General features: G+C 46.3%; 1 protein-coding gene across 2 annotated transcripts in view; it reads left to right on the top strand.

Moving 5' to 3' along the window:
* The window catches only part of LOC146182140 (uncharacterized), a 69,097-nt gene that overhangs the window by 23,828 nt on the left and 20,739 nt on the right, over nucleotides 1–24,530 (top strand). For both annotated transcript variants that reach the window (XM_084577150.1, XM_084577149.1), the window contains exon 2: nucleotides 23,994–24,263. In XM_084577150.1, coding sequence (XP_084433276.1) covers nucleotides 24,038–24,263 — 226 coding nt within the window. In that variant the 5' untranslated portion in view covers nucleotides 23,994–24,037. The remainder of the gene's footprint in view (nucleotides 1–23,993; nucleotides 24,264–24,530) is intronic.

The raw sequence follows: 24,530 nt of genomic DNA on the forward strand, positions 1-24,530 counted from the left end.
ATCATCAACATACTAAATGCACAATCATTGTCATCGTGACTAAATCATTATTATCACTAACTGCAGTGTCATTACCATCCTACTATCATCATCATTATCACTAACTACCGCGTCATTACCATCCTACTATCACCATCATTATCACTAACTGCATCGTCACTGTCATCGCTACTATCATTCTCACGCTAAACAAGGAGAATTACAATAGGTTTCTCACGATCCCGGCGTGACGCAGTGGTTAGCGCTCTCGGCTGGGGATCGGAGGGACAGTGGAGAGAGATTTGTTTCATTTATTGTGACTTCCCGCGAGCATGTTCTCCAGCTATTTGTTGCCCACATTGTCGCAGCCCGTGAGCAAAGAAGGGCTTGCACCCTATGATGTTCCAGCGCTTCGCATTTTCGTAAGCATCGAATTGCTGTTAAAATGCGAAGGCGATCCGACTTTAGACGTGGATATCACGCTCCAATCGGCGCCATCCTTCTCCCTACAAAGTCCGCGCTGCAGCGTCTCGCCGCCTCGATCGCACTCGCTTCGCCAGCTGTGTTGGCTTTGCAGCGCTCTTGCTGACGCAAATGAACTATCACCTTTTTGTGCTGATTTTGCAACCGAAAATCAAAATGATCGATAATGTGTTGGCCTTACAGTTTGTTTTACAGCGCTGGCCGCACGGGGGACATTTTTTTTTTTTTTTTTAGTGAAACGGCGTCGTAATATGCCGTAACGGAAATCTTTGAAGAAGGTGTAATATTTACAAAAGTGAAATAGAATCTGTCTCAGAATTACTTTCTGCAGGCTGGACAAACTTGATGTTGTCTAGATGTTGGTTGGTTGGTTTGTGGGGTTTAACGTCCCAAAGCAACTCAGGCTATGAGAGACGCCGTGGTGGAGAACTTCGGAAATTTCGACCACCTGGGGTTCTTTAACGTGCGCTGACATCGCACAGCACACGGACGCCTTGCTTCCGTGTGCTGTGCGATGTCAGCGCACGTTTTCCGAAACACAATGACTACGTGGACAGGAATGTTGCTATAAGAACCACCTGTCGGCAAGTGTCTTAACGCGGTGTAGCACAGCGTGTATGCTCTAGGGGTGACGTACGCCAGGTTCGCTAGTAAACACAGCGTTCGTAGAGCGTCTAAGTGCCGATCTATGACATCAGCAGTACGGTCTCCGTACTGCTATAATGTCATAGGCCCCTTTGACCTAAACAACCAAAGAAAGCCATCGCAAGCTGGGAAGGGATTTGTTATGCGGTGAGCGCTTTTAGTTTCTTTGTTGTAGACGACTTCGGGGCTTTCAAGTCATTTGTGTTAACCAGCTTTGACGTTCTGGCTATCAGTTAATTAAATCAGGAACATGATAAGAGGACTGCTGTGGGGAACTCTGTCCGCTCAGGTCGGAATTAACTATTTGGATGGCGAGCTCGAAGTCACGAGTTCTTGCAGCTGAGAGCGAGCGTTTATCTAAGACTTCGGCGGTATTGGCGTTTGCCATGTCTGATCACTTAGGACAAGGAATGAAATTAGCTGTTCGCGCTTGTACTCGAACCACCATGCTTTCGTTTCCCAGCCGAGCATGCAAACCGCTTCTTTACACCGGGTTTTTTTTTTTTTTTTTTTTTTTTTTCAGGCGAAAGCCTTTAATGCCTCATCATTGTCAGCAGGAGCTGTCGGCAGAGGCTGTCGTTAAAAATAAATAACAAACCTTTTCTCAACCAGGAATCGAACTTCCATCCCTTGGATCCCCAGCCGAGCACTCTAACCAACTGCGCCACGCCCCTGATTATTTTTTCTTTATTGCCTGATCTGGACACATTGTATTTCGTGAGAAAAAAATAAACAAAAATCACACAAATGCTATTTACATACGCTATTTACATATGACACACTAAAATTCACGCATACACAGCAAAAGCTCAAGTCTTGAGAGCCACTCAGGAGGCTCTGCTTCAGCTTTCTGGATTGCCGAAAACCTGTCTACGCTTTACCGAAAAAAATTCTGGCAGGCCGTGCATCTTTATCACAATGGTAACCCACCAATCTTGAGCGCTATATACAGTGGAGGCCCAGGAGCATAAATAAATGAAATGGTACCCCATCCTTACTTTCTACGCATAAGTACCGGATGCCATGCGGGTCTAGCGGATTTGTATTTAATTGGAAGATTTCCTTACTAACCGCTCCCAGTTTGTTCTCGCTAACGATTACGCTTCCAGCCTCACCCCTGTTCTCTCCGGTGTACCCCAAGGTTCCGTACTTGATCCTCTTCTTTTCCTTATTTATATTAATGACCTACCCAGCTCCATATCTTCTAATATCCGCCTTTTTGCCAATGACTGTTTTATTCACCGTCCCATACATAACCTTACTGATATTTTGGCTCTTCAGGCCGATCTGGCAAAAGTCGAGGAATGGTGTCGAAATTGGTTAATGAACCTAAATGTTACCAAAACGGCCCTAATTACCTTCCACAGATGCCAACACTATTCTTCGTACAACTACTTACTAAACGGAACTACTATCTCCTCGGTATCTTTTTTGAAATATTTAGGTGTCGCAATTTCCAGGGATCTTACATGGCATTCTCACGTTACATCCGTTACTAACGATGCCAACCGCACACTTGGCTTTCTTCGGCGTAACCTAGCTCAGGCACCTCCTTCTGTTAAACATCTAGCTTATGTAACCCTTGTAAGGCCCAAATTAAAGTACGCATGCGCATTGTGGGACCCGCATCTTCAAAACTTGATATCTACCATTGAATTAGCATAAAACCGTGCAGCTAGATTTATCTTTTCTGACTATTTTCGTAATACCAGCGCCACTAATCTAAAAGCTAATGCCGGTCTCCCAAGCTTTCATGCACGCCGTTAAATATCTAGACTCAGTTTATTTCATAAATTTTATTATGCCTTATCATCTAGCATAGCAGTCATCATGCCGATTCATCGAACATCCAGTCGCATCAGCCACACCTTGGCTCTTTATCCGCCACATGCCCGAACGACAACGCACCTCAACTCATTTTTTGTAAGGACAGCTCTCGACTGGAATGATCTTCCCGCTGACATGGGCGCTCACTTTAACCCAAGCCATTTCAGAACCGCCATTGAATTTTTTTTTTGTTAATCTCGACAATACTGTCAAGCCTACCCCTCATGTAAAACCCCGTACTCCTGGGGTCTTTGAAGTATTGAAAACAAATAAATAAATAAATAAATAAATAAATAAATAAATAAATAAATAAATAAATAAATAAATAAATAAATAAATAAATAAATAAATAAATCTTTCAAACGCTCTAAATAATTCCCCTCGTCTACCGTGAGGACGGCGGGTTTCCGCGAATGAGGAAGCGGGCACATACATTTTCTGAGCTCACACAGCAAGCACGCCTTGCCCGTCGACTCTACCCCCCTCCCCACCCCCAGTTGTCTCACTCCCAACAAATCCTCTGGAGGCGTCTTCAAACCCGAACGCTTCTCACCCCTCAACGCCTATCCTACTACCGACCCGTTTCCCCTGAGTGCACTCTCTGTGGAGAGTTGCACGCCACCTTGGATCACATTCTTTTCGGCTGCCCTGCCGATCCTCCCCCGCAGGGACAGCCCGCCATCGGATCATGGGAGGAATGGGAGGCCCTCCTTACGTCGCAGGACCTGGACATACAACTTCGCTGTGTGGACCGGGGTGCCAGTGCCCCATGGCCCTACGTGAACTGGACACATGCGCGTAATGTGAGGGCCGTGCGGTGGCCCTGGGCCCTTGAAGAGTCCAAACTCGCTCGTTTAATAGAGTTTTTTCTTCCTCCTCCTCCTCCTCCTCCTCCTCCTCCTCCTCCTCCTCCTCCTCCTCCTCCTCCTCCTCCTCCTCCTCCTCCTCCTCCTCCTCCTCCGCGAATGATAGGTACTGCGCCTTTAATTTTCTGTAAACGAATTGTAGAACCCGCCGGGGTGGTGCAGTGGTAAGACGCCGGACCACTGTCCGGAGTTCCCGGGTTCGAACCTGACCACGGCGGCTGCGTTTCGATGGAGGCGAAACGAAGTGGCATCCGTGTGCTGTGCGATGTCAGCGCACGTTAATGATCCCCATGTGGTCGAAATTACTCCGTAGACCTCCACTACGGCTCCCCTTTCTCTCTTCCCTCTTTCACTTCCACCTTCATCCCTTCCCTTACGGTGCGGTTCAGGTGTCCACATAGCAAGTGTGACAGATACTGCGCCTTTCCCTTCCTGTGAACCAATTATTATTATTATTATTATTATTATTATTATTATTATTATTATTATTATTATTATTATTATTATTATTATTATTATTATTATTATTATTATTATTATTATTATTATTATTATTATTAACGCCGGTGAACTTTGATGTGTTCAATGGAATGCTGCAGTATTTGCAAGTATATCGGCGTAAATATCCTGTGGACGTCTTTGCTATCCGTGAAGCAGCTTAGCCGTAGTGTCCCACGGATGTTAGCGGTATACTTTTGAGACATCTAGTGGACCTTCTGTGCATGTATATTATGTTCTGCCCGGATGGCCTTTGTCTATCTGTTCTTTTTCAGAGATGTCCACCGCATCTTTTTTTGTCAGGCCATTTCCTATTGTTCTGAAAAATCTCGCCTGTATTAGAAAACACACGCCAGCGAGCTTGCTTCAAACAAAACGATCGAACACGGCGCGACCTCTAAATGTCATTCCATTGTTTCATGTCGGAGACCTTGTCAGTGCTCCGTAGAGAAAATTCGATAAGGTGCGCCCAGCCGACTTCGTCAAGCAGCGCGACCTGTGATTCGGAAAGATTGATTAGATCAGCTAAACTTTTGTTTGATACTTTTTTGCTCTTGTGCGAGAGCAAAACAATTAGAGAAGTTTCGCGCTCAAGCTTACAGCTATTATTGTGGCCAAAAGCGGAAAGTGTCACAATGAGGATGGAAAAAAGAAAACAAAGAAAAACTTGATGCCTATGGCAATCATGATCAGTAGATTACAAGACCTATCGGTGTACAGATGACACCATTGATGTTAAAGGTGGGAAGGCAAATTATTGTATTGGATCATTTCACTGAACGCCAAAAATTGTGACTTTTTTTTAATGTTCACGTAACACAAAGTTTGAGCGTTGCAACGAAATATACAATCTGTGAAAACAAAGATGAAGAGGGTTCTGAGAAATTCCTGTCATCATAATCCCGCTTTTTTTGACGTCGGCAATCAATAATGCACTCAAGCACTGGTAAGTTCTGTCATAACCTTCGGTACCCTCCTCGCCTTAATATCAACATCTGAAAAAAAAAAATTAGGTTATTAGGTTATCAGATTTCTTCAACCTGTTTGTTCTCTCCTCATTGTTTCTCGTGGGTATCTTTGGTTCTCATGTGTCCTTAAATTTGGCGTTGCACGGTGATTTTCTTGCCTCCATGAGAGCACATGTGGGTCGCTAGACGTTGCAGGAAGGGGCCGCAAAAAAAAAAAAAAAAATGAATAGCGACACGAGAGAGGACTCATCGACAAAAGGGCAAGCACTGTCCTGTCGTCGATGTGTTTTCGATTGTGTCCCCGTTTCTTTTGCGTGGTCCGTTCCTACGACGAATCGCCGACTATGCCGCATCAACTTATTAATAACAACGCATTAACAATGCGTGTCAACTGCCGCGACTTGAAACAAATCATAAAATTTAAGCACTTGACAGTTTTTATCATGCTTCCGGCTCTTTGCCTGTCACATGAACACGAAGATGCCTAAATAGATACATGTACTCGAATATTGTGTTCTGGTGCCTAGACGGGATGTATACGTGCGGGATACACGGAATTGAATACGCTGGCTTGAGTACGAGGACTAGAATACGCAGGCTTGAGTGCGCGAACTTGGATACTCAGGCTTCGTCTGGCTTGGTTTGGTTTGGTTTGTGGGGTTTAACGTCCCAAAGCGACTCAGGCTGTGAGAGACACCGTAGTGGAGGCCTCCGGAAATTTCGACCACCTGGGGTTATTTAACGTGCACTGACATCACACAGCACACGGGGGCCTAGCTTTTCATGTCCATCGAAAAGCAGCCGCCTCGGCCGGGTTTAGATCCCACATCTTTGACACAGTAGCCGAGCGCACTGCACCATCACGGCGGGGCAGATGCGTGGACTTCGATACGAGGACTACCTAAACAGACCAGCTGCACGGATAGGATGCAGGGACCAGTACACGGATTAGGTACGAGGAGTGGGTACGAAGCCTAGGCCCGATGACGAGACACAAAGACTGGTCCACGGATTGGGTACAAAGAACAGGTGTGCGGGCTAGGTATGCATAAACTAGGCTAGGCACATGGACTAGGTACCTGGGCCCGTATTCCGAGTTTCCGTCGATATCGAAAGTGTCGCTATCTCCCCGACCTTGAGCCATCTGATTGGTGGAAACGCCGGAACATGACGTTGCTACCTATTCCATGACGTTGCTACCTATTCCGTCCAACTTCCAAGCTGTAGCGGACACAAGACGAGGGACTGAGAACGAGAGGACGCACACAGCGCTAACTTCCAACAACTTAATTTGGAAAAACGGCACCTCTATATATTGTGGAAGAAGGCCAGGTCGAGACGGCAAGGCAAGGGATGCCATGTCTGGCGTTTATTCCGATGGACAAAACCAAAGCGCGTGCCGGAGCCGGCGCCGCGGGACGATGATGATGGTATGTACAAGCGGAAGAAGAAGATCATGGTATGTACAAATGAAAGAAGATCCGTGGAGGGCTCACAATATACACAGTACATCGTCGTGATCTCTCACGTCATTCACGGAATCAGCAGGAACGAAAGTAATCTATTTCCTTTTTTGAAAGATCAACAGAGGGGGTACTCACGCATGCACTTCCTAATCTGGCTATCTCTTCCGCTTCGATTATTTCTCGGGTGCGCCTATGCTTACTTTTCCCGACAACAAAACACTTGTCAAGGAGTGGCATACAATCTTTGCAGGTGTTACAATGTGCTGCTAGTTGTCCATCTCTATCATCTTTATTTTTAACATTGCGATTATGCTCACGAAGGCGATCATTCAGTCAGGGACCAGTTTGGCCTACATACTGTTGTCCGCACGAGAGTGGAATCTGATAAACGACTCCTTCTTTGCAATGTACAAAAGGCACTTGATGTTTCTTTTTACATGCAACTGGGGGATTTTGTTTTCCACCTATTACGGTTTCGTAGTGGCAACACCCGGTTCCGGCATTTCCACCAGTCAAATGAATCGAGTTTATGTGAGATATCGACACTTTGATAACGACGGAAACTCGAAATACGAGCTTTGGACTAATACCTGGACCAAGTACGTGGTCTGGATACACCAACTGTGCACACGGACAGGGTGCATGGTGTCTGTGTACGGTGTGAGTACAAATATGTGGGGCGCAGATTTAGTCTGTGCACACATACACATTTTTTCCGCCGATTGCGTACGCAGACTTATGCAGGAACCAGGTATAAAGAACTCGGTGCGATCCCGAACACGGATCCTTGTATTTAGACCTTAAAGAGTGGTCGTGTCACCAGATACTTTGTTGACCAACGTCTGGAGCACCGCTTTGAACGAACGAAGAGCAAGAGATTGCAGTCTGTCCTCTTTCTCTTGGCGTTCTTATTTTCTCAGAGCTTGCTCAGCCGGAGTGCTCGCGTACGCGGCGCCGCACGGTGTAAGGTTGCAGTGTTCAGCTCGTCGTTCGCGGTAATCCTCGAACGACCTATGCGATAAGAATTCGCACGTGCGATTATCGGGCGGCGCTCATGTGTTGACCACTTTGTCGCCTACGGACCTTAAGGGTGCGCCGGTCAGTAACCTCGCGCGATAGTCGAGACGAGATGTCTGGAGAAACGAGGGCATCCGGTGTGGTTTCCCCAGAATGCAGTTAGCTTAAACCTACTTTCTGACTTTCCGCGAACACGATCATAGGTACTAACGTATTTTGCAAAATTTGTCAGCTTCGTAATGTTCAATCAAAAGGTTTCATAAAGAAGTGTTCGGGACCTTGAAATCATTCGCTATACACGTCACTTATGTTTAAATGTCGCTCATTATGTCGTACGCATTACAGCCAGGAACACGTTCGCGAACAGGGAATCCTTATGCACTTCTAATTTAAGAGATACCTAATGAAAGAAGTTGACATTTTTCTCTGGACGCTTTGCTCTATACCGAACGTGCAACTGCAGTCGATCTTATCACTTCAAAGCTCACGGCATGCCCTGCGGCAAACTACAGATGGTACGCGAGGTACGTCTGCGTAGCGTTAAGTACCGCTATTTCCTCTCTTGTCAAAATTTTTGCTCAGCACAACGCATAGTTCGCACTAATGCAGAGAGAAGGGAAGTGCTGTGAAGCGCTCGCTGTAGTCGTTGTCATATTCTTAGTTTCCAAATGGTTGGTTGGTTTGGTTTGTGGGGTCTAACGTCTTAAAGCAACTTAAAGCCAGTATGTCTACAATTTTGGACAGACATTAAAATGTGTGTGTGTGTGTGTGTGTGTGTGTGTGTGTGTGTGTGTGTGTGTGTGTGTGTGTGTGTGTGTGTGTGTGTGTGTGTGTGTGTGTGTGTGTGTGTGTGTGTGTGTGTGTGTGTGTGTGTGTGTGTGTGTGTGTGTGTGTGTGTGTGTGTGTGTGTGTGTGTTTTGACAAATGCTGTAGCTGCTGTAGCATTAAATTTATGTAGTGTCCACGAATCCATAATATTTTGATATTGGAAACATGTTAATCGCGTCAGCAAGATAAGTTCGCCAAATAATGCCCCCTCACTATGTCAATACCGTGACTCAAACTCTGTAATCAGGCAAGGGAAAGGTGTTTGGCTTCTCTGCAAACTTGTAAATTTCGGTCTGTCCTGATATATTATTCACATTTAGTGACCTTCACCGGAAGATGTTTCCAGTCGTCTATTCGAAAAGCCATTTGGGCGAAAACTTACCCTTAAAACGTTTCCCATCATTTTGCGCACTCCGTTGCATAGCTATCACTATAAATTTCTCGAGTGGAAGATTCTGCCATGATTTGTTTTCAACGCCTTGACCATTTTTGCACAGAAGCATTTCATCGGGGGAAGGTGTTACTAATTACAGATAAATTGCTCGACGGAGCCCTTGAAGTGGTGATGATTACAATAAAAGATAGCAGAAGCGTGCTTTGAATATCGTCCGCTGGATGTACAGTCCTTGCAGATTAAACTTATACCTATGGGCATTTGTACCTACGCCTGTAGGAGAGTCTGCATATGGTTTGGTTTGGATTCATGGGCTTCAACGTAATCCAAAGCGACTCAGGCTACGAGAGACGCCGTAGTGGAGGACTCCGGAAATTTCGACCACCTGGGGTTCTTTAACGTGCACTGACATTAGTTAATGCGGCAAGTTTGGCGTGTTGGTAGATTTTTCTCAGAAAATAGCAGCGGAAAAAGAGGCGGGGAGATCTTTGTCATTTCGTATTTGTTCCCGTGTTTTCTTGCGCTGCTTCTGTGCACTGGCATCGTACAGGACACGGGCTTCTCGCTTTTCGCCTCCAACAAAAAGAGACAGCCGGGCCCGGGATTCGATCCCGCGTCCTTAGGTTCAGCAGCTGAGCAGGGGCGAGTCTGCATATAGCCCAAAACTGCTGGTTCCTTATTAGTCCATAATTAATTCCTTTTTTTAGAGAGATTATTCGCAAATATATGTCACGCGCATGTAACCCTTGCCACGAGCGTTTAGTGCGTAACGTTATTTTGCCCCCATTCTGTCCTCTTCCAACGTGCAGTGGATGCAGTGAGCTCGGATAGTATACAATAGGAAAACGACATTACTTTCATAAGCGGTCTCTTCGTTTACTTTTTGCTTCGACGACGGACGATAACTGTCACTCAACCGCGGGCAGCACCATTTGTTCACTTGGTACTTCAAACACTCTCTGTCGGCTGGCACTCGAGGCAGATGGTAAACAGGTTGTTCTTTTCCGAGAAGGCCTGGCTGTGTGCTTTGGAAAAACAGCTGCAGAATAACGACGAAAGCCTCCATAATCGGGTGTCGGAGATAAACGCGCAGAGCCCTTTGCGGGGCCGACGGGTCATCCTCCTGACTTCGGGTATATCGCGCTTTCGCCAGCCGCGCCGTTTTGTTTACTCCCTCAGGTCGCAGAAAAAAGCAGCTCGGAAAGCGAAAAGTTTTTCTTGAGATGTGTGGTGGAGGAACTGCTTTTGTTGAGCCTTCCAGAATGGGACAGATATCGGCAAACGGGCGGCTTGGAGGGGACGAGAGGAGGTGGTGAATGGTGGCGGTTCCTGGCCCTATGGGGCTGGCACGGTAGGTCAACGTCGCTTGCGGCAAGGGCTAGCCAGCCACTGAATGTTTATCTGTTGTAGGCCGTCGTTGCACCCGTCACCGCTTAGGTGGTGGATGACGGCCGTTGCGGCGCGCGTCTTTCCTTCCTCTTCTTTTTCTTTTCTTCTCTACTTTCTCTTCTATCTGCACGAGGCCCGGTACACTCCGGCACAGTAGTCGGGCGTCTTACCACTGCACCACCCCGGCGGGGCACCCCAGTGGTAAGACGCCCGACTACTGTGCCGGAGTACCCGGGTTCAAACCCGACCTCGGCGGCTGCGTTTCGATGGAGGCGAAACGAAGAGGCGTCGTGTGCTGTGCGATGTCAGCGCACGTTAAAGGTCCCCAGGTGGTCGAAATTGCTCCGTAGCCCTCCACTACGGCTCCTCTTTCTCTCTTTCCACTTTCACTCCCATCTTCCTCCCTTCCCTTACGGCGCGGTTGCGGTGTCCACAGAAAACAGATGAGACAGTTACCGCGCCTTTCCGTTCCTATAAATAAATGTTTTTATTTTTTTTTTTTGCTATAAATCGATCAATCAGGCAGCGGAGGTGGCTCAGCTACAGAGCCAATAGCAGGCCCGTGCATTTTCGTTTCCTTTTTCATGCAGCCACAACAACACAACTTCATAAGAACACGTGTATACATATAACATAACGAATATTTAGTTTAACGAAATAGAAGAAGGGCGACATTAACGCAGCGTTTTCGGAAGGCTCCTTTTTTTTTTCACTCTCACGATTGGCATGTATAGGAGAACTATCGACCATGCACCCCAAGTTCGGGTAGGAATGACTCACGCAAACGACTATATTCACATGACCTTGGTTCGTATGCGTACGCGAGCCTTGTGCAATTTTCCCCCAGGAAAGAAACTTATATTTATTTATGTATCATTTTACACCCGTATTATTAGACCACGCCAATCGAGCGGCGACGCCATCGGATTTTTCGCCGTCTTTGTGCACTCGCTTAAGACAAACCGGCTTTTTGTGCGAACGCGTAGACAAATGCTTCGATTGCCAAAATGATATCCGAACCCGCGTTATTTCGTTGAATTAAAAAGGGTGTATCTCTCGCCCCTTTGCGTGGCGCTCGAAAGTTTTTGAGGGCAGTGTCGTAAGTGAGTTATCTTTTCTTGCTCAAGCGATTGCGAAAATTAAATCCCGATGCCAACGTCGTCACCGCTTTGTGACACCAGGTCTAAGTGTTTCTGAAGGCCTCGATAACGTTTCTCTGCCGCTTTGGGAGGCATGCCCAATTGCGAAGAGAAGTGAACGACGCAAAGGCTCCCGGAAGCTGTCCTATAGATGCGGGAATTGAGACAAAACAAACGGCAATGGTCGCGCATAACCTCAGTCGCAAAAAAGCGTGTAGCGGCAGCTTATAAAACGCTCCGTAGATTATTTAAACGTTTCTGAGTATCATATTTCTTCAAAGAGCGCGAGTGATTAATGAGTGAGCGGCTTTGGCTCCCTGGCTGCACATTACCCCATTTGAGGCTGTTCTACTCGGGTGGTGTCAGTGATATGTGTTTATGAAATAATTTTTAACATTTTCGATAGAGTGCTATTTTAAGTTTGCCCCCTAGTCAATGCCTGTTTTCGACGCGCCGCTAGGCAGCAGGATGAAACGCGTGATGGGATGCAGTGTAGTGCGGGGCAGCATCACCGGCATCTCGTCAACAGAGTAGGTGTTGTTGTTTAAAAGGGATAAAGATAGGCAAGAAAATGCACTGACCTGCTTCGCGGTTCTTGCTGATCCACGATATCGGTCTAATATGGACAGAAGAGATTAAAAAGAAATGCGAGGATTAAGACTGAAAGAGGGAGCCGTCGTCTATCACCGAAGCGGGCGAGTGCACGGCAGCTTGAACTTTAACAACAGAGAACCTGGCGGCAAGAAGCCGAAGCCGCAACTTGCGAAGGCCGCTAGGTTCCAGCCCCAGGGAGTCACGAGCAGCCGCCCTGTTCAGTGGCAGTGGACTTTAACATTGCACCACATGCGGAGCCAGTCCTCTCACCACGCCATCTGCGGATGTCCACATCCAATCAGCGTCCCACACATTCACTCACCCACCCTAACCTCCCGGGAGAACATCCTCGTGGCCACAGGAGCCCAGGCTGGAGGAGAGTTCATGGGGTTTGGGACATAGAAGCTCTCCAGGGAAGGTTCTGACATCGTTCTTAATAAAGCTATCTCTATATCTTATGGAACCCTGACTGGTTAAGTTAATCCGAAGCCCTCCACCATAGCTAGTCTTCGTATTTTCCTTTTGCCACTGATTCAACACTTCATCATCAGCATCATCATCATCGTCATCATCATCTGCCTGATTATACCCACTGCAGGGCGAAGGCTTCTCCCATATTTCTCCACTTAACCCGGTTCTGTGCTAGCTGCATCCACTTGACCCCTGCGAACTTCTTAATCTCATCCGCCCACCTAACTTTCTGCCGCCCCCTGCTACGCTTTCCTTTCCTTGGAATCCAGTTTGTTACCCTAAGCGACCATCGGTTATCCTCTCTTCGCACTACATGTCCTGCCCATGCTCATTTCTTCTTAATTTCCACTAGAATGTCGGTAACCTGAGTTATTTCTGTAACCCACTCTGCACGCTTCCTATCTCTTCACTTAGGGTGTGGCAAATGTCGATTGTCACTGATAATGCGCACTAGCTGTACGTTTCCTTTCCTCGCTACAAAGTATGTTGTGGCTTACGGCCTTCTTAATTCCATTTTATAGGAGATTAAACAATAATCCAAACGCCGTCTCCTGCTGGCAGATACAGAAGAACAACTTCAAAAACTTCCATGCGCTGCTTCTTATTCACCTAACATAACACGCCGACACTACCTCACGGTGCCAGGCTTGAATCGCATTTTTCCACATTACGTAAGGGCATGGAGCCAGACTGAATAATCTAAAGACTTAAAACTTCATTTGAGTGGTAGGAGGCGCTGCTGGCCAGTGATAACCTGGTGGAACTCAACAGGCCCGCAAGGCAACACAAGCCAGTGGAGTCCTGCAATAAGGACCCACCTATTAGCTCGAGCAACTACTTTTGTTTACTATGTTTCCTCCTCGTCCTACTTCTGCTGCATCACCTGCGGTCGTAAGGAGACGAGCATGCGCACCGCTAGTTAGAAGCCTCCAGGCCACAGGGATCGCTTTTGAATGCGTGTTCGGGCAGTTTAACACTTTCGAGGCTCGAGGAGCGCCTGGAGTAGTGATAAGAAAAATCTTCGCTCAACTTCCAGCGATTCGCAGGCTGAGCCGTGCATACTGAATGAAACCGCGAAAATCAGATAAGGCGCCAGTAAATAAGAACGAAAGGTCGAGCATTCACTTCAGGCGTGTCGCGAGTGCATAACTATGCAAGCAAACAGGGAAAATATATGGCTTGAACGGTTTTGAAACAAGACTACATTTGCGCATATTTTCCCTGTGTTAGTGGCGAGGGGCGATTTGCTGTTCTTGACAGTTTTGATCCTGGGCCGCTGATGAAGGTGAATATTTTTGAACGGTGGTCACAGCGAGTCCCAGTTTTACCATGACAAAAAGGTTGCATTGCGAGAAGTGGGATTTCTAGCGGTTTTAGGTCCTGTTCGTTTTTTGTTTTTGTTTTTTTCTGGCAGGTTTTGGTGGTTCTGCAGTTTTTGTTTAATTATGTTATGAACACTCTGTTCTTGAACACTGCACCCATTTCTGAAAGAAAAATTGCTGTGATGGCAGGATGTCACTGGGATGTGGCGAACGTCGGAACATGATCAATACTCTTGGAATTAATTTATGTGGCATTATTTTTAATGCAATCGTCGAGTTTGCTGTTGCTGGGCATGAAATCCGATGGAATAGAGCTTGTGAAATACGTGAAGATGTTTAGGAAAAAGTGGATAGAAGACCCTAAGATTCGAAGCTGGGTGGTGGAAGTTCCAAATGCAAATTGAACGCACTTTGCTTAGTTAATGAGTCGTCGGTGCTTCTACCGCAGAAAAGAGACGGTGCCATTCAGCTACTATTGAACAAGCTACAACTCAGCAAGAATAACAATATAGAAGCATAACTGCACTCTGGGACGATGTGAAGAAGGGCTTATACAGAGATGCTTCTGATAAAAATCCATTCTTCGAGCTGGTCGAGTTTGCTCCCTCCATGCTGATGCTGCTCTGGTAGAACGTAGAACACAGTAACCTAAATATGATCAAACGTAAAAAAGGAGACTCATGTGAACAGAGATGACGAACAATAATAATTGGTTCACAGGAAAAGAAAGGAGCAGTATCTGCCACACTTGCTATGCGGACACCTGAACCGCACCGTAAGGGAAGGGATGAAGGTGGGAGGTCGTAATATTTGAGCCGGGCTCCTATAGCAGAGGAAATGGAGCTCAGGCTACGAACTTCTTGCAAATGGCACGCATCTGGAGATGTAAATGGCAGCTGCAGACTCAGAACTCCTACTTTCCCTGGTAGCATATGGCGGCTTCTGGTCTCTGTGTAGATGCTGTTGACGCTTTGCAACTTCACTGGGCATATCGCAACATCTTTGCAGCAATCGCAGCTCTATAGCTCCCATGCACATTCTCGTAGACATGTTCGAAACAGCGAGATTTTTAGCGGAAACGCTTCGCACAAACAAGTGGTGCATCAGTTTAAAAATAAGCCTCCCGAGAAGTCCCTCTAAATCTTCGTTATTCAGCGTGGAACGGCTGTTTGCATACTTCATATTTCAGTTCCGCTACGAAGAAATGCTCGAGTTGATCGCAAGTGAAGTTGCATAGGATTTTAATGCAAACATTTTTTTACAAAACTTTGAAAGCACAGCGGATATCTGTATTGGAAAAAGGCAGTTGTGACATGCAGTTGTGAGCTTGCTGTGATGTGGGATAGAATCCCGGCCGCGGCGGCCGCTTTTCGATGGAGGCGAAAAGCAAGACGCCCATGTGCTTTGCGATGCCAGTGCACGTTAAACAACCCCGGGTGGTCAAAATTACTCCGCAGCCCTCCACTATGGCATCTCTCATAGCCGGAATCACTTTGGGACGTTAAACGCCATAAACCATGAACCAAACCAAGTTATGACTTACACTTCGGAGTTCCTTGTTTATGTGTTTGGGAACCATTCGCGTGTGCTTGAGTGAATATAAACAGCAAATATCAGGAGAGCAGACTGAAACCTCGAGCTTCAAGTCACGTGTCTTAATTTCTTGCAAGAGCATTGCAATAGGCAACAATATAAAGGCATCGCAAGAGATTTTTACAGATGTCCAAGCTAAACGTTTTGAAAGAGGCTCTGTGCCAGATCAGTGAAATCAGTTTAAAAATTTTGAAAGCCAACTGATCTGCTTTGTATTATATATATATATATATATATATATATATATATATATATATATATATATATATATATATATATATATATATATATATATATATATATTATATTATATGAGCTAACTTTTTAAATTACTGGCTTCAGCAACAAAGTGTCTATTCAGAAGCTATGGGTCGTTTTTAGAGTGAGTTAGGTGTAATTTTGCTCCGAGGTATCATTTACACACCATTCAGTAATTTTAGTATGCTTAACTAGGGTTATAGGAGTTATATAGGAGTTGTATAGGGGTTACAGTCTTCTTTTTTTTTAAGCTTTGTTTAGACTGGAGCTAGGATACCCTATATACATGGTACCCTAGATTCTTTTTCCGAACCTTGTGAAAGGTTTCCTCATAAACCAATTTCGTGCCTGCGAACACCGCCAGGCTTCGAATCGCATCTAGCACCATGATGGGCTAGCTTTTATCAAAGGCGATTGCGCGAAGCCTCAGAATTTATCGCAGCATGCCCATTGACCCACTAACCTTCTCCGAGCTCAACCACTACTGCGTCCGGACTCATACGCGCACTCAGCATTCCCCTTATCTCGACAGAGATACGACGGCTCCGCAACATACCACCGCCTCACGAATCCTGTCATGCGTTTACGTACTGAGAGTGGGTCGCCACTTTGCTCGATTAAATGAAACGGCGACGGTCTGAGCGCCGGCAGGTACTCATGAGCGATTATGACGTCCGTGCGCTCGGATCTCTGGACAGTAGATTTAGGCGGTTGCGCTCACCACGTGTGCACTGAAGATAAGCGGCCCCCTCTATTCTCAGGCAGGAAATCGCTGTTCCGAATGACGCCCCACTCGTGAGTGATAAGTCGACACGAAGCAGCCTCGTTTCGATGTCCTCCAGATGGAGAGCATTGCGGGAGAGATAATGCAGTGTTCACTGCCTTACGGAAGCGCTCACGAAACTCTCAGTAGCGTCTTCTGGCATGATTCTCAAGTGTTTATGCTTCACTGAGCAGGGACACTGCGGGCAGGTGTACAATACTCTCAGAGAAGCAGCAGTCCAGGAGACTGAAGTGTTTTTTTTTCTTCCCTGGGGACCATTAAAGTGTATAGTCGTGAGTATCTGTACCATAGGACAGCCACGCAGCTCCAGATGAAGTGTCAGGCTCTCATAAACTTAAGAGTGAGGTACTCTGCTTCTAAACTCAAGGTCGCTGGCTCAAGTCACAGTATCGGTAGGGTGGCTGATCGTGGCCCTGGGAGGGTTGCTGGGACAGGGAGGTCACCGCCGCTTGCGGCAGGGGCTAGCCTGCCACCGAATTTTATCTGTTGTAGGCCGTCGTTGCACCCGCCACTGCTTCGGTGGTGGACGACGGCTTTTGTTGCGGCGCGCGTCTTTCTCTCCCTTTTCTTTTTCTTTCTTCTCTATTTTCTCTTCTGCCCGTTGGAACTCGACCTCGGCGGCTGCGTTTCGATGGCGAAGAGAGAAGAGGCGTCCGTGTGCTGTGCGACGCCAGCGCACGTTAAAGATCCCCAGGTGGTCGAAATTACTCCGTAGCCCTCCACTACGACTCCTCTTTCTCTCTTTCCACTTTCACTCCCACCTTCATCCATTCTCTTACGGCGCGGTTGAGGTGTCCAAAGAAAACAAGTGAGACAGTTACTGCGCCTTTCTCTTCCTATCAATCAATCAATCAATCAATCAATCAATCAATCAATCAATCAATCAATCAATCAATCAATCAATGTGTTGGTCTGGTTGGTTTCAGTGCGGACAGACTTCAGCCTATTTGTAAATCTGCAGAAGTAGAATGCGTCGAAGGGGTCTGCGTAGAAGGGGTTGTCTTATTAGTATTCAGACCCTTCGTAATAACCGAAAATGAGCACTGCATTTCGGTGGGTCTGAATAGTAATAAGACAACCCCTTCTACGCAGACCCCTTCGACGCATTCTACCTCTGCAGATTTACAAAGAGGCTGAAGTCTGTCCGCACTGAAACCAACCATAACCGAAAATGAGCGCTGCGTTTCGATGGGCCCCGCCGGGGTGGTGCAGTGGTAAGACGCCCGACTACTGTCCGGAGTTCCCGGGTTCGAACTCGACCTCGGCGGCTGCGTTTCGATGGAGGCGAAACGAAGTGGCGTCCGTGTGCTGTGCGATGTCAGCGCACGTTAAAGATCACCAGGTGGTCGAAATTACTCCGTAGCCCTCCACTACGGCTCCCCTTTCTCTCTTTCCACTTTCACGCCCCCCCCCTTCATCCCTTCCCTTATGGCGCGGTTCAGGTGTCCACATAGCAAGTGTGACAGATACTGCGCCTTTCTCTTCCTGTGAACCAATTATTATTATTTCGATGGCTATAGTGCTCGCGAAGGCGTATCATATGCATTTCAGTGGTTGATAGAAGATAGGCGAGTCAGTCAAATAGCTTTTTTGCTTAACATGGAAGAAACATAAGGTTAAACGTACAGTCACACGTGCACATAAAGCTTAAATGCGTCCCGGCAGAAAAGCACAACCAGAGGCCGATAATTAATTTGCCAAAATATTTTGTTTTTCGTAACGACAGAATTTTTGTAGTTTTATATTTTTGTCTACCTGGTAGTTCCGTTTTGAGACACGTTTCCACTGGAGATACACAAAATATTGCTGTTATTATAGTTTTTGCTACTTGAGGTTCATAATCAAATTTATATCATAAAATATATGCGAAGGCGAAAAATTTTCCTATGTGTTTTTCGACTGGGACATGCATGTGTATTAACAAAGCGTGTCTAAGTTCCACAGCTCAAAAAAGTCAAAACATTGTCCATGTCGCTCGGAACAAGTAGCTTAGGGGCCCAAGTGTTCCCTGATCTCAAGATGTGAGCATAGATAACGAAAACATAAAGAGAGGACGTTGCTGAAAATGCCCCCGGCGAGTACGTGGAGAATATGCACTTGCGTTCAGTATTCTCATCCTAAAGATACAGACCTGTTGTTGGTAAATAACAACCTTTTGCATAAACGCCCCTTTTTGAACGTATACACGGAGATGTAGTTTATTTATAAACTACCTGGAGCTTTCTTCTCTCACCGGCAAAGCATCTAGTAACCGTACCCAAACTGCCATTCTACTGGAAGCCATTGCTGGCGTCTGTCTCACCGGTGTTGCTGTCACAACCGACGCTCTCTCGCGTGTTGGGCAACGTGTGAGAGACTATGGCTAGACAACCGAGTTTGTGACGTATTTTGGGGGCAACGATGCAAATCACTCGTACGAAAGAAAATAAGACACGTCTGTCACGTCATTCCATCCGTTCATCCATGTGGTTTGCTTACAGACGTTCTAGGTGGGAGCCTTCCACGTTCACGAAACGTTTGACCTATCGATTATTTGTATGTATCTGTTGCTCACGAATAAGCGCTTTGGGTGCCGTGTTCTTGCGTACGTGCGTTGTTATCCTTCTGCGTTTCGATGGAGGCGAAACGAAATGGCGTCCGTGTGCTGTGCGATGTCAGCGCACGTTAAAGATCCCCAGGTGGTCGAAATTACTCCGTAGCCCTCCACTACGGCTCCCCTTTCTCTCTTTCCACTTTCACTCCCACCTTCATCCCTTCCGTTACGGCGCGGTTCAGGTGTCCGCATAGCAAGTGTGACAGATACTGCGCCTTTCCCGGCCTGTGAACCAATCAATCATCGAGCCTTTCTGTACCATGACGTCCTCGTATTGTGCTTATTGGAGGTCAAACGTAAGACGTCTATAACCTTAGACCGAGGTAGCGTAGTGAAGCTTTCGCTTCAAAATTTGGACATATTTTACTGCTGAAATCAGCACTAATTGAGCGCGCATTATCAGCGCTCGAACTGTCATAGAGGGATCTGGTTAAAGAAGTGGCATGCAACGAAACGACATTGGTACGCATTGATGCTGTAAGGAAGGCAGTAGCACGGAAAGCGTTGCCTTCGCAATTCGTGTCAGTATACCACAAACCAGATAAAGGGATATGAATGGACCTGTATATAATCCTCCCTTTAGGCACTTGACGCTTGCAGAACAAATATTAAAAGATATCGCGCTGTGAGCTGCGTGGAGGTTTCTGCAGCCTCCTAAGCTGATAACACAACCACCAGAAAAGGCTCAACATATGTACACTAATAACCCACTCTCGATAATGACCTCTGGTAAACTTTGCGTCGAGGCGGGTTGATTCACACGATTGATATCAGCTAACCACGTAGCCTTATACACTTCAGTTTTCTTTGTGACTTGAACCTCGCAGGGAGGGGCGTGCGAGATAAGTTAGCCGAGATTACGCTGGGGGGACGTACCTTGCATGTGCTATCGCCTAGGCTGCTGCCTCCAACCGTAGCATTATTTGTTCTGGTTCTTTGCACGTCCATGTCGTAGTTATTCACCAGCCGCCTTGCGTTTTTACGGCGCATTCTTTTTACTCACACGCGTTAGATATTAATTGAAGACGTATCATGGTAACAACGTAAATGCAAAGCTAAGGTAGCTCAAAACAACTGCAAAGGCAGAGGCTCTAAGGCAGAAACCCCAATGCCAGTACAACAAAATCCTTCAGACGTTAGGTACACACTTATAGGGAGACCATCAAGCGAATTAACGCTGATGGGTATACGAACTAACAGCTTTCTATGAAAAAAACCTGACAGTGATTTCTTTGCCCTCGAAGATTTTATCGCTCCTTGTAACGCAAGTGCGATGATTCTTCATGTGATCTAGCAAAATCTGCGATTAGTATTCCTCATAACTGTGAACTGGACAGCCCTTCTTCTGATTTTAAGGTGATATATTCACCAATATCATTTTATCATTCTACGTCATTCGTAATACGTTCAGCGCTACCTACACACACACACACACACACACACACACACACACACACACACACACACACACACACACACACACACACACACACACACACACACACACACACACACACACACACACACACACACACACACACACACACACACACACACACACACACACACACACACACACACACACACACACACACACACACACACACACACACACACACACACACACACACACACACACACACACACACACACACACACACACACACACACACACACACACACACACACACACACACACACACACACACACACACACACACACACACACACACACACACACACACACACACACACACACACACACACACACACACACACACACACACACACACACACACACACACACACACACACAAAAAAAAAAAGAGCAGCGAGCAGCAAGAGGAGGCTTGAATTCCTCTCTCGCATAGGAGACGGCGTCCAATGATTCTAAGGAGCACCACTCGAATAAAGACCATCTGCTCCACGAGATGACTTGTTCGACCCCTGGCCTTACCGTCGAAGCAATGACACCCTGCGGGCTCTTAATAGGGCCCGCTTTGGCGCCGCATGCAGTGTCGCAACTGTACAACCCTCTGAGATTTTCAGAGCCCTAACTCGGTTTATTATAACGCTTTTGAATATAAGGTGAACCTGCTAAAATTAAAAATTATTCATCACAGGCAAATTATGAAGACCTCTTGAGAGCAAACTCCTTTTCTTTTTTTCTTTTTTTTGTAATATCCCTCAAGATGTTTCAGGTTTAAGAACATATTTTTTGCGTCCATACCTGCGCTTGTAGCAACGTCCACTAGAGTATTTAGAAATGCACAGCTTACTGGTACGAATGGGGACCGAGAGCCTTAAGGGGGCGAGGGGTTGTAGAGGTTCTTTCTGTCGTGGTCATAAAGGCCTTCAGCATTCGCATGTCTCTAGTATAAGCATCACTGTTTACTGCTGCGATATTTGGCTTTAGAGTTTCTAGGAGCGCCTGAAACGCCGAATGTTGTTCCTTTCGGAGTGTTCAGTCTGCGTTGTTAGATAACTTCTCATAAGATTAGGTTCCAAATAGAACGAAAAATCCAGCTGCATACTCGTCCCTTATCAGGCGTATGGTCTGCTTTGCTGTAGCCCCTTTTGTTTTATCTTTAGGTTTCAACTGGAAGAAAAATCCCAGCTCGTAGCACTAGTCTAATGTTAACCTTTCATCTGCGCAACCCCGGCTCCGGAAACAAGTACTGTCAGCAGCTGTCACGCTGAACGCAAGGGCTCTTATGACAGATAGATCGGCACAGAGCACCTGATGCGGAATTTTGACGTTTTTAAATAAATGAAGTAAACTGTGTCACCGCATCAAGGTTAGGCATGAAACAATATAATTAATGTGTTTACATCGAAGCATGTAGCGGAGGTTTTGGATAACATTTCAGGTGTGGAGATGTTTAGCATGAATCTGTGGTCAGAATTATAGCTCTTGCAGTAGTTTGTTACAGCTATCGCCTTCCAGAAAGGCACCCACAGAGCATGACGCTCCGAACGTCGAAGGGCCTTCAGGCTGCGTTCAACAAGGTGATGTTAGAATCGAGATTTACTAGACATCTGTTTCCAGGGTGATTCGTCGCTTAGTGAGCTAAGGAAGCGGCGCTAGGTTTGGGTTTGTCAAAAGTTAATGACGTGCAGAAATGCCCCTTGAACTCTCCCGCCAAAACTTATTTTTTGAATGTTCACGAAGAAATCCCGCAGCAAAATGCCATCTTATATCGGCCCGCGCACAAACCTGTTCAGAGATGGTGGCGAGGTTCTTATCTCAGCTTTAGATGCAGCTTCTCTCAAATCCAGCTTTGGCATCCTGGGTCAACGACCTTTATGAGCACCTTGTCCTTTAGTGCAAGGTTGACTCTTCACCTCTGTTACTACAAGCTTTCAAGAGGAAGATGAAGATTCAATAACTCATAGCAGCCTCAATGCCTTGCACACGACAGGGGACAGCTGGCATTCACCGCAGTCACGAGAGCCTTGAGTGAGAGCGATAAGTAGTTAACAGCGGCAGCCTAGCACGACTTAATTGCATCATGATTATCTGCCACAAGGGTTGCACTCCTTAGCAAAATGCAATCGCAAATAACAACAGCTAGCCAGTCCGTTGTCCCTTTGTCTCTCTCTTTTGTGTGTGTGAATTTTTTGCGCCAGGATTTTTTTTTCCCCCAGTTTTAAAAGACGTTAGGCCAACTAGCCCGGCAACATGCTTTATTTAGCCACTGAAGTTCATCAGCGATTCCGACTATCATATACAGGCTCAGCTTGAGTCACTGCCGAGTGTGCTGTCGAGCACAGCCTTCCAAAGAAGGGTATAATTTGCAAAAAAAAAAAAAAAGAAAAGTGTCTGAGCCCTCTGCTAATGCAGTGTTTACTCTGCATACAGCCAAATTGCGCCTGAACAACGCCACCTGAACGAAAGTTTGTCAAACAAAATGTTTGCGAAATCATATCGAAACCACATTGTACCCAATGCAAATGTATTTAACTTGAAAGAATTTCAGCATGCTGCAACCTAACGTTCAGCGAGCGTTTGGGAAGATTTTAGCGTAATGCTCTCTGTGCAACGCAGAATGCTCGCTATAGTGCAGCACTCTATCGCTACTACGGAACTTCAACCTGTGCAATCGTGAATCTTCGTGGCTCCATAATTTATTATTTATTTTCCAATCATGATTTCATATTTTTCACGTCTACACTGCTTTTGGCACGACTAGACCGCTCGCTGGCAGGCGAAGAGCAGCCGAAAGCAGTATTTTTTTTTTTTTAATTTTAAACAGGAAGAACTTGTTCTTTGAGGAACACGCAGCGAATGCAAGAGTTGCCAAAATTCGTCTAAATAACGTTCAATCTATTGCTATTCAGCGCATGTTTGCTCCAGATAAAGTATCGAAATTAGACAAATTTGCTCACTTTTCGAAATTTACAGTGCTCAACACCAAATTTCAGTGCGAAAGTGCTGCAATTCATTGCGAGTGTGCAAGCACACAGTAAGTGACGGAATGTCTAGTCTTGTAATATAATACGTTTGAGAAACGTTCGAATGCTTTAAATATATTTCGATTATATGAAGAAGTGTTTGCGGTCTTATTTCAATTCACTGAATTTGCACGTGAGCGAGCATTTTCCCACGGTCTCATGACATTACCTCAAGTATTACATTAATGTCTACCTTATGAAGACGGAATTGCTGAGACTAGTCCACCCCTACCGTGCATACTGTGTATGCAAACAGCTACTCAGTATTACCATGTCGGGGCAGTTTGGCAATTTTGGCGAAACATTCCCTGCATAACTGTCACGTCGTGTCGCTTCCGAAGTGTGTGTAAGCTTTAAAGCTCCCCCTCGACGTTGGCTAATGCCGCTACATCACTGAACCTGTTCTCTATGAACCTTCTCGCAGTTGCCTCCCGCGACGTGACGCTCCAGAATGGGTCGACGTTCGAGATGACCTGCACGCTCACCAGATGGCCTCCGAAGGAAAAGTTCAAGTTGGCAGTGCTGCGATCTTGGGACCGACCAGTTCCTACGACGGAGCTCCACACCAATAGCGCCACCAGCGTCACCTGGAGGAGACCAAACGTGAAAGATGCCGACACGGCCACCTACTACTGCCTCGTTTCCGGAGACGGCTGCGAGTCGGTGTACAACGCCACAGCGCTTCGCGTTGGCTGTGAGTCATATTCTTTGCAAGCGTACCTTAATACGTTAACGCGATTCCAAGTTTGCATGACCGGCCATAGGTGTCGCGACTATTCTGTTATTCAGCGGTTAATCATTAAAAAAATGTTTTCGAGGCTTTTTGAACCACTAAAGTGCGATGAGGCGAAAGCCTTTTTTTGAAACACTGCTAATGCCTGCTGGGCAGCGTCTGCTGCTGTATGCGGCATTCGAGGAAGCGCCAAATGAGCGGCGCCGCACGGACGCCTGGATCGGACAC

The sequence above is a fragment of the Amblyomma maculatum genome, chromosome 8 (genome assembly GCF_055883805.1).
Source record: "Amblyomma maculatum isolate TAMU_Amacu chromosome 8, ASM5588380v1, whole genome shotgun sequence".
NCBI classification, from domain to species: domain Eukaryota; kingdom Metazoa; phylum Arthropoda; class Arachnida; order Ixodida; family Ixodidae; genus Amblyomma; species Amblyomma maculatum.